The 11,422-nt window shown below is 44.2% G+C and overlaps 1 protein-coding gene and 1 long non-coding RNA gene across 2 annotated transcripts; one reads left to right on the forward strand and one right to left on the reverse strand.

The window, feature by feature from the left end:
* Positions 1-3,134, reverse strand: LOC109463063. The gene is made up of 3 exons (XR_002139801.1): positions 2,941-3,134; positions 1,803-1,891; positions 1-1,126 (listed from the first exon to the last, which is right to left on the reverse strand). It is a non-coding gene; the product is annotated as an uncharacterized LOC109463063 (long non-coding RNA).
* A 3,080-nt stretch (positions 3,135-6,214) lies between these two features.
* Positions 6,215-10,564, forward strand: LOC109463062 (transcriptional regulator Myc-like). The gene is made up of 4 exons (XM_019759767.1): positions 6,215-6,597; positions 6,777-6,849; positions 7,089-7,633; positions 9,456-10,564. The coding sequence occupies exons 2-4, from the start codon at positions 6,794-6,796 to the stop codon at positions 10,022-10,024; spliced, it is 1,170 nt and encodes a 389-aa protein (XP_019615326.1). The 5' UTR covers positions 6,215-6,597; positions 6,777-6,793; the 3' UTR covers positions 10,025-10,564.
* The last annotated feature ends 858 nt before the right edge of the window (positions 10,565-11,422 follow it).

The following is an 11,422-nucleotide window of genomic DNA, read 5'->3' on the forward strand; positions in this document are numbered from 1 at the left end:
CAGTGAGGCTAGGAGTCAGAACCGACAATCGGCAAGGGTGATACGACATACTTTTGTGTCACAAAATAGCTGAATTTTGTACGACACATTCACGACTGCCCCACCACTCTGTCCCCTCAGTTATATATACTCGTATAGTCTATGTCGTATTGGGCCTGTACACCAAAACATCGCGAACAAACTTACATTGAAATGTCTCAACTTACTGACCCTTGATATCTAGATCTTACGTTAGCGTTAATTTTTGACGAGGTTTATTTGCCGAGGCTCTTGGTGCGTACCTGGCGCCATCCGATGTTGCCGGGTTACCTGGACTGGAGCGTGGGAGGGGGGCGTGTACCTGTGACGACTGACCGATGATACTATGGGAACTGTGTAGTTAGTGTTGGCCGATCGCGATGTCTGGGAGTGGGAAGATGTATCTTAAGGGTCAAGAAAGTTGTTGTGTTGAGAAATTTCACTCCAACTCATCTTGTGAATAGTATGTAAACGTTGTATCATACTTTGTGGTTGGAACTATGGTACCTCGTTACTTACGTTGTACTTCAGCACAATATAAAAGTATCCAATGATCAGAATTCAGAAACTGAGTCAGAGACAACGTTTTTATTTGCACCCCTTAAGAAGTTGTGTATACCATGTTGCGTAACCCAATTGCCGTGTACAAAGCGTTATATGCAAACTTACAAGCTAAACCCGGTCTTCAAATTGTGATTGTCGTGTCGTATGAGTCCAGAGTCCAGAGGTCTGTTTTGTGTGCCACGTCGACGCAAACATTTTCGGACGCTGTGTCCACAGGCTGATGTGGCGACCAACGCGAGAGCACACAAACTACAGCATTAAACCTGATAAATAGTTTCCTAACAAGATTTACCGTGTAAGCAGAGGTGTGACTCCCCCTCTTATCCCACCCTGTTCTGTCCCTTTGATGTCGCCGCCTGCAGACAGGGCGGGTGTAGGTGCACGTGTCACAGGGGTCAGGGAACAACAATACCTAACTTGACCTTGCGCCCTTGTTCATCTCCCGCCAAAAATCTTAGGTCACGTGAGGGGCAAGGCGGTGGGCGTCGGTCCAGTCCCGCTTCTCCATTGGTCCATCTGAACAATAGAGGAAGCCATTCATCACCTGTAGTAAAGATTTGGACGCCAATTACTAGTACGCAGTTTATACGGACGTGTATGTACATGATGTTTTTCTCCGAGGGGGCAAACCGCAAAAGGGAGTGGTTCATGCCGTGCCTATAGAACACTGTGGCAACGGAGATATTATGTGAGTAGGCAGGCCTGGTGAACAGGTGCACTGGCGTCAAAAACAACCATCAGGCATTGGCTTGTCACTAATGTTTTTCTTTTTATAGATGTTTATCCTTCTTTAGTCAGTAGAAGCTAGACATTACACATGAACACAAGTAACGCGAAAAAAATCTGTCGCATGCATCGGAAAGTTTATTTTATTTTCCTGTACAGGTGATACATGTATCACATTTATAATCCATGTTATGTTGCGTATCTACACAATCAGAACAGGAATTGTAACATAATGACAAATAGAAAAAAAACTTGCCCTTTTCCATAGTCTAAGTAAGTTACAAAGTTTAACAAACAATATCACCGTGAGTTCAGAAGTCGAAACAGACTCCCAAAAAGTTGGTTGGAAGACTCCCTAAAATACAGGACGAAGAAACCACGACCTACTCATTATATAATGTTATATAACTTGGTTAATCAATATCGACACCCCCTTATGTTGACTGAGCGATTGAAAACTTCCCGTATAACTAACGTTATGGTGTTTGCCTTACCTCTTCAAGAGGTGCCAACATACAGGGAGTTGTTGTACGTTAGTTTACTTTCGCGGGGCGGTTTCGTACAGCTTCCTGACTCTCCCCGGCTTGACAACAATAGAGGGTGAAAAATAATGAGTTGTGATGTTTGTAGTGTCTCGTACTCTAGGTGAGTGAAATGTGGACGATGAGGGTGTGCCTGTGACCTCAAAACGTACAGACCCCTCTACGTCACCAAGGACACTAACGGGCAATGACCTTAGCAGATGGGAAATGGTCACCCCAAAAATGGCGGGGTATTGATTACAAAACATTTCACATATCAATTCAAAAGCGACAAAGGATTACTAGTATCTAAACATGAAAACACGACCAATCAGTATGCTAAAGCAGTGTAACAAAAACGACACATTTGTTTGCTTCTTACTTACTAATTATTTATGTAACGTTAGTATGAGGTGATTTTGACACCATGTTTCATTGTTTGGCAGTTCTACGAAAAATGTTGACAGTTGTACCACAAACTGTCAAACACCAAACAGTCAATATTTTTACACGAGCGCTTCTTTTCTCTCCAGCTGCCTACATATTTAGGATACTTTTCACCGTCTTGGTGTTGTTGTGTTTGACCAACAAACAAAGGGTGTGTAGGCGAACTGTTGTGAATCCGCGTTCCTTTGGTCTATCGCCCCCCCATCGCAACTTCGTGTCACCTTGTGTTTTCTTTTCAAAATAAACAATTCCATAGAAAGCATCTTCAATGTTTCTTTGTAGTTGAGTGTACACGACAGAAGGTAAAGCGTTATATTCAAATGTCCTTTCAACTGAGACGGCGACCAAGTAGCGACGGTTGGGCGACCAAAAATCTCATTAGCAAACTCATTTCATTGATAAAGAAGCGTATTTTGTAAGTTTATTGGCTATCAAATCATACTTTGATATTCTGGATCATATTCATTTTTTTCTGAATAGATAATACAAAAAAGGAGCTTCAAATTGATTTGATATACAAATCCAATTTTGGCCGCAATGGTCACTCAACATTTTCCATCCAGTGGAATCCGAAAGTTCATAACGTACCTTGGACAAAGAAGTTCGAAAAGTAAACGGAAATGGCTTATTAGCATCGCTAACTTATCTTCATCTCGCCACTTACTTTTGTTCAGCTGTAACGTACTCCAAACGTGTCCTTGCTGGTCACAAACACTGAAGTCTTTACTTTGAGCTGGTCACACACGGAGAAGAATAAAGTTTGTATTGGTTTAAGTACACTAGAGAGATGCCGACAGGATAACGACGTTTAATGTGCTTATCATGTCGTTTTGTCTGGTGGGGAACAAATGGACACCGGACGCCGTGGACAAAGGAAAAGCAAAGTAGGTTACATCGTGAATGAAATGTAGGAAGCAAAGTAGGAGGGATTACTAGTATTGTTTGTATCTGTGTACGTATGTATACATGTGGACGGGGGCGTGTGTGTAAAACTTTTTCATATACATGTACATTGTACTGCATTTTATGGCGTGGATGGTAGTTAAACTGTGGTGGAGACACATTTTGCCTTTTTCGCTTCTGTATACTAGTAATGTTACATATATTAGTATTTTGTGGTGTCTCTCTCTCTCTCTGTGTATGTATGTCTGGTTGACCCTCGTTTGTATGTGTGTATGAGGGTGTATGCCTTTTCTCTTATTGAGGGTAACCAATGTAAAACTCTTTTTCTCTCTGAGCTTATTGAGGTAAAGCGTTGGATTTTCCATTACAAATTTCTCAACCTCATTAGTAATACCGTATAAGATAACCAAAAGAAAGTGTCTCAAACATGAAGAAGCGAAACAATGTCCAGTCAAGCATCTGTGGTTTCGTATGTGCATTGAGGAAACAAAAGAAGTAGGAAGAAAAAGACTTCTTCTTGTGTACAGTCCGCGCATGGGACAGCTCTGACAGGTGTTTCCGTCAGGTTTACCGTCTGCGTATCGTCTGCGCAAATCCACCTGTCTCCCGATTAACTCTCCTATCTGCGGCTCTATATAATCTCTAGGACGATCTTAGGAGGAAAGATTTGGGCCATCTTTATGCTCGCTTTGATGTGACAGGTCGCTGTCAGAAAAATAGGGCAATTTTAAATGTAGTGAACTCCTGGCCTCCATAGCACCAATTAGCTCAAGAAAATCTTGGAATGAAAGATTGCTAGTCTCCAGAGAAGACTCTTCTGTATAGTAATCTTTCCTCCCAAAATTTGCTTGGCGATAATCTGTGCGCAAACAAACGCATAGACTGACGGGGATTAGTTGCGTCTCAGTGAGATCAGTCTGAGAGTGACTGCAAACGATAGTTTCAAAAGAACTGGCGCGCCGCGTAGAGAGTGCATGTGGAACATTGCATCTGAAGTAAAGAATGACAGGTAGTGTGCAAATAAGACGAGGTATCTAGTGCTTGGTTATGGGTAGAAGATTTCTCTAATGACTGTATAATTGACATCTTCCCACAGACATGACAGATGCATTAATCAATGGTATCACTGGCATTCAAACAGTTCTCTGATAGGCAGCCACACATATCTCTTGTGATGCAAAAACTCCGCCAGTCAAGCCATTGTTGTGATTTCAATCATTGTATTCTGAATACTGATGATTGTTAGGTTGACTCATTGTACCCTGAGTGACTGCCAATTGTTCTTCCCGAGAGACCTGATTAGTGTCAAGGGCCTCCTTGTGAGGGGCAATTTTTGACTGAGAACAAAAACTGGAGAGGTAGCGATCGGGAGCAAGGACAATACAGATCGCGCTAGCTCACTGTAATCCTTTTGAATATTATAGCTACGTTCGTCGGGACAGTTGTGACACGTTTTATCCGGAGGGAAGGCGGTAACATGAAAGTTTTCACTGCTTCTTTTGTCCAAAACCTGGTGTCACCTGTTGGCCTCGTTATCTGGCTGTCTGGGTTCTTCACAGCGTTAATATAGTTATGAACTTTTTGTGACTACCGGCGCGCTGCTGCTCTTTTGATGTCTTGCCGCACCTTGCTCAGATTTCCGGCCGATATGATATGAATACACAAACCTGCCCTTCGAAAAATTCCTCAACTCAACATTGCTCACATATGTACACAGTACTAGTAGTAGCACTTCCGTTTTTTTCAGCATGTGTGGCCTGATTGATTTGTTGTATAGGAAGGGGTACTAGTACTCAACGCTAGTAGTAGTTTATATCTAACCAAGGAGGTTCAATCACACCTCCTTGATCTAACCGGTTGATGCCGGTTGTGAGTAGGTCACTCCCGCTGAGGAAGTTGTCTCAGGGGAGTCCGACACGTTTGATTGACAGCGCCGGTTGACCATACCAGTACAGTAGTACACAAGGGTTGGGCTGTCATGACTGAAATATTACTTTTTTTCTTGTAGCGAACCGCCCCACAGCTCTTGAAAGGTCAAGCAGGTCGGGTTTGGGGTCGTCCTGGCAACGCTAGACGTAGCAGTAGATGACTTTTTTCCTGAATGGGTCACATTGTTGTTGGTTCGGACGAGTTGCGAGGGTACAGCCTGAGTCAACATGTCAGTCGTCCCAGTCTGAACAAGGCAAGCGAGTAGTTGTCAGAAAAAAAGTGAGAGAAGAGTGGGTAATTATGCGACAGCTGTGCCGGGTGTCAGTCACAATTTTAACGTCCATGCAAGATGTCGCGGCAACTGCACGGGCCAGGATTCGTCTGCACCCGCGGGCGTCCATGCGCAAAAGTATGCATCATTTTACACCTGCCTGCCTTCTGTAAAAGGATGCCCCGGGTATAATTTGACAAGATCCGGAATCAGACATGTGTAATAAATGCTGACTTCACGCGTTAGCTGACAAGAAGGACAATGGGGTCACTGGCAAGACAGTTTGCTCGAAAATTCTAGAAAACACTGTCGTTTTATCACTGACTTCCAGCAGAAATCATAATTGTAACAAATTAGTGACAGATTTATTAATCTGGTCAATGACACCCCTATTATGTCCATGATTTGGTAAATACCACTTCACAAGCTCACAGGAAGACACCAGTTGAGTTCATTTCGGGTCAATTTACTCGCTAAATTCAGTCTTTAGGCAGCCGCCGTTCACAAACGTAAAAGAATGCGATACAATCTGCTTAATTCGTCTGCCCATTTTAGTCTACGTTCTTCGTGGCGATGATATGAAACAACTTTGCTCCCAGGATCACTTGAAAGTTGGACGAACCGGCCGTGCTATGCGGGTGGCACGCGTTTGAAATTTTTTACCAGCTGATTATTAGCGCCGGGGGTGTTACCCCAGCCCACGTGCGATTGGTCAGCAGGTGCAACAGCAGCCTTGCCCCGCCCACAATTTTTTCGCGCCTGAATATCTAATTAGCCGGAGTGGGCACTATGAATAACTTTCCGCGTCCACAAACAGAATATAGTGCTTACATAAATGTAGCTTTTTCTTCTTAGTAAGCGGATGATTCTAGTAACTAGCTCAATTTTGAATGAAAGTAAGCTGTATTAATGCTGTTTGGTATGTTAGGTTTTAGAAACATATTTTCAAGACCAAGTTACAATCACTATAGTGATCTGGTGACCCTGCGGAAGGATCTGTATTTGGAAAGTTGTATGTCATCCGGCCGTAGCTCATTTCAAGGGCTTTCCGCTGCAATCATTGCCCAGTCAACGCTGTGGAACATAGAGTGGAGGAGTGCCTGTGTCTCTCCCAGTCCTTGTTACAACGGAAATTTCTTGGATTTCCCTTACTTGAGTGCGAGTTCTTTGACAGAGCTTGGTCTACTGTACCCGGGAACCTCGCGGCGCCCTGCCACCGTAAGTAATTCGTAGTTTACGAGCGGGGGGCCCCATGCAGGATTTTAAATGTCTGGGCTATGTTGCAACATCGCCCCGTAAAACGTAGTAGCGCCGCAATCTCGTTTAAATGTTGCATAACATGTTACGAAAATGCATCTGTGTCAGTCGTGTAACAATATTTGTTGCTGTTCTGTCAGGTTTTCCAGAGTGCTGAATGGGAGAGTTACTACTCAAGGATTTCCTGCTGAAAGACGGACTATATTTGAAAAGGTAAGCGGGGTTTTGTTAGGACTTCCTCGGTCGGGGTGTGGGGATAGTACAGCCGGCGAATGAATCATGTTCTTCGCGCTGTTGTACCGGCATTCTGCCGACACTTCAACAAAGTCACTTCTTACAGAAGCTAGTTGTGTCAGGACTGTGCTTGAGGTTTTCGACTGTGTGTCTTATTAACTGCCACATCCAGTCATGACGATTAAAGGCATTAAATGTAGTCTCCTTTCCCATTCCAGCTCCATGCCGGGAATTAATGCACATCACGCGGTTTCCGTACCGAGTTCCAAGCACTACGACTTCGAGTCTTTGCAGCCCTACTTCTACGAGGAGACAGACGACCCTGCCCGAGAGGATGACTTCTACTCCACGCCGAGCCCGTCCGTACCTCCCTCCGAGGACATCTGGAAGAAGTTCGAGTTGTTGCCGACACCGCCTCGGTCGCCCTCGCACCCTGCCCCGAAGTCGTTCATTCCCACGGTCGCTGAGAAGCTCGAGATGGTCTCGGAGCTACTCGACGAAGACGTGGTCAACCAGAGCTTTATTTTCCCACTGGACACACAGTCCTTGAAGTCAAAGCTTATCCAGGACTGCATGTGGAGTGGGTACACCAACGAAGAGAAGGTTGAGAAGGCAGCCCAGGCACAAGAGGCGACCCCGCCGCCCATGGACTACACCAGTAACGACTGCGTGGACCCCATGGCCGTCTTCCCCTACCCGCTCAGCGAGACAACACCGAAGGAGAACCCTCAACGCCTCGGCACACAAACCCCGTCCGACTCAGGTAGACATCGAATTTATTACTTGAACCCATTCTGTGTTGTACAAAATCTCGAGTGTACATGGTTCACAGTGAAATCTGTAGGTATGAAACCACGGTGAAATGTCGCACATTTTGTGTAACAGCTTGTTGATCCTCTGGCTACATTATAACACTGGCCTAATTCCCGTCTCCAAATTGTTGGGAACAATTTCTGTCGGTGGTATGTTGAAATCAACCCAATTGAATGATTTTTACAGTAGTGAAACCCAGGCATACTTCACGCATGGACCCTCTTCCGGGTGGCTTCTTCATACAAAGGGAGATTTCTTGGGGTTGTGCCAAAATTTTGTAACGCCGGCTATGTTGTACTCAGTGCTTGTTTCCCTTCAAAATCGTATTCCTACACCTGCTGCAAATCTGTTATTCTTTCGATCAACACGCGTTAATTGTTTGATTAATCTAAGCATAATTTTATTATCTCAGGCTTTCCATATTTTATCGTAGCCCCGAAAATCCCTGCCAGACAGAGGGTAAATCCTGGGCGCCCAGCCGAGACAATTACCCCCGCTGGCCCCTTCTCGCATTCCCTTTGTCCCTTTCGCGAAATCCCGAAAGACTCGGATTGTGACAGTGACCAGGCTTTTTCCTACCAATAATTCAGTCGGTTGGCAAAGTAGAAGTATTGCTCGGAATTTTCCAAATTTGATAATTTTCCCCGAATAAGATTTACATATATTTGGTTATGCCGGTAATGGGGCCCATTGAAGGGAATTGCTTCATGTAGCTGAAGTGATGCGCAGTGTCCGGCGCTGAACAAAGACTAGCCAAGTAACTTCAGGGAGAATCGAAAGTGTAATTTTAGAACTTCTTGTAATTGCTGCTTTCCTGTTCCTCGATACTTCGCAGTTGCGGTTCTTGCTTTCAGTTAGTTCCTCATTTCCGTGTTTCTTTGGCCGAGCCGCCCTAGCACACACACGGCGAGTTTTCCTGCTTCCAATTTTCCAGTCGTAGTAGTCCCAAATTTGGTGGTACAAAAGAAACGCCAGTTTCAAAAGCATCGGTAGGGGGCAAATGACGCCACAGGTTCAAGTAATAAAGGGGGAAAAGGGTTATTTAATACTGTAAAATGTTTTAAATTAGAAGGTCACAGACTTGATTTGAATTGCCTTTTGTTCACGTCAGAATTTGACGTGATTGGTGAATACATACATATAATATGAGCTGAGCATGTCCATTGTTGGCCGTGATAGAACTATCACTTTTCCCACTATTCATCCCAGTTCACAACTGTTTGCGTTTAGCGCTTGTTGCTAACAAACTGCCGTCGCATTCTTTTGTGTGCCTATCTCCCATATATTGTGAATGGTCTGTTTGGCGTCGCCTGGGTGAGAACTCATCCCCCACGCTGATCTTGTAGGGAAGGAATTTTTATACGATTTTTATTTCTCCTCCCCATGTGAAACGCCGGTCAACCTTGTGGGAAGCCAGTTAACCGTCAACGTTATTACCACCAACGTAATTTAATCGAATTTGTTGGAAAAGATTATCATCTACAGTTGGGGCATACTAGTAGACATGGACCTTCAAGCAGGTCTTGGGTGGAGGGAAGTATTTTGACTCTTGCTGTGTTGTACCATCCCAATATTGTGCTCAGGACAACTTCACAGGTTTAGAAATGAACCCCCCAGATGAGATAAAAAGTAGGTGTGGGAAAACACATGATTAATTAGCTGTGACCCACTTCTATGGGAATGTGGCAAATGGGATCATGTGTGACCTGTATAATAGGATACACACACCAGTGTTTCATTTAGTAATGTCAGCCTCTTATTATGTTTTACAGAGGAAGAAATCGATGTGGTGACAGTGGAAAAGATGCACCCAAAGAGGAGGATAAGCAGTGCCGTTGTCCACCACAACTACTGTGCCACCCTGCCGGTCAAGCGGTCAAGATCGTCCACACCAAGCAGCAGTCCTCAGCACAGCCCATCCCTCGTAAAGCGACTCAAGTCGGTGAACGTCAGCGAGTTGAAGGCCGCGATTCAGCCATACGTCAGAAAAAGCACCTCCAATCCTGGCAGTAGAGCCAACAGTCGGCCGTGTAGTCGTCCTAGCAGTGCTCCGACCAGTGATTCTGAGGACAGTGAGTCAAAGCGCTCGACGCACAACATTCTGGAAAGGAAGCGACGCAACGACCTGAAGGCGAGTTTCGTCACACTGCGGGATAGCGTGCCAGAATTGAAGGACAATGAACGTGCACCAAAGGTCAACATCTTGAGAAAGGCCACGGACTATATCCAGTCACTAGACAAGGAGATGAAGAAGCTAAATCGGGAAAAAGATGCTGAACAAAAGAGGCAGCAGCACCTGTTACAACGACTTCAGGCTCTGCAGAAACTCTGCAGACAATGAGACTGAAAGTTGAAAAGACATTTGAAAAAGATTTATGTAACAGCTTCACACCGTTCTAAAGGTGTAAAGTTGGAACTGAACGACAGAACTTTTGCTTCAGATTATTCCAGTTACTTTTGTTGTCAGAAGAGAAAAAGGGATAAAAACAGTTATGGTTTGCAGGAATGATAAACTGCATATTTGTGCACAAAGTGAAACTGGTGACCCAGTGAAAAAGTCGTTTGTAAATAATATTTTGGTTGTTGTCCTTGTGTTAGCTGTACAGCTAGTGGTCAGGAGGGCCACCTTAAAGTTCCTTGTACATTTTGTAACTTGATATTAAGGTTTATATAGTTTACTTTAATACTTGCATAAAGACTAAATATTATATATTTTCAGTTCTATTCTTGACAGTTGAAGAAAAGCAGCCATTTTGATATGTTGTTGATACCAATCATGCTACCATTGACAAGTAAAGCTTGCACATGATTTTGTACTCTTGGTATTTCAGAGATGAATTTTTGTACAATAAACAACAAAAACGTTAACTACACCTTGTGACACATGTTTTCTGTAGTCTTATTTGAAACAGGCCCTAGGATGGACTCATTAAGATAGGCTGTTCTGAATCATAAGTTTTCTTGAGTGGAATGCAGGAAGTGGTTTTGTTGTTCCCTATGGGCTTTGTGCAGATGTAAGGTCATTCATTCAGGGGGTCTTTGGTTACACCTCATTTGCATAAAGCCCGCGAAACTAGTGAATAGTTGCCCCGCCCACATTGTCTAATGGTATGTGGGTCAAAGCAGAAAACACCTCTAGCGCTGGTCAACAAAATTTATTGTAGTGTCCACCTGGTGCATTTTGATTGGGGAAAATATACAACGTTAAAACGTAAATTTATTTTTGGGAGTGGTCAGACTTAACCTCCGGTAACGCAGACAGATTTGACAGAGGTTTTACTTATTTTAACGAAACTCCAATATTCTTTAGGTATATTCATTAATAGTTGCGCAAGCTGTTAGTAAGGGAAAGTAGAACAGGTTCTCGCCAAATGTACAGGACGCGTTGCGTTACCACCCCCTGCCGAAGGCCTCTTTCCCGCCGTTCACACCCCAGCCGCCGTGCCCATATATGGAAGAAAGCCCGCGAAAATCCAGCATGGGTGATTTCGCAATCAGTTTACCCCTGAGAACGCTAGGTACGGGCTCTGTTTGTGAATGAGCCGCCTGTATGAATAGACCGGGTTACTGTGGAGTGTGCTAAGGACCGAAGGTGTGTACGTACCGAACAAAGGTCGAAATCCCAACGGGATTTTACTGGTTTTTACCGACGGCAAACAGGGGCTGGTGATAGTGAGGAGATAGTATCGATCAATGTCCGGGGTTGGAGCAGTTGGATAAACATGTGTGCCGACACGTG

This window comes from Branchiostoma belcheri, unplaced genomic scaffold (genome assembly GCF_001625305.1).
Source record: "Branchiostoma belcheri isolate BF01 breed outbred unplaced genomic scaffold, Haploidv18h27 scaffold121, whole genome shotgun sequence".
NCBI classification, from domain to species: Eukaryota; Metazoa; Chordata; class Leptocardii; order Amphioxiformes; family Branchiostomatidae; genus Branchiostoma; species Branchiostoma belcheri.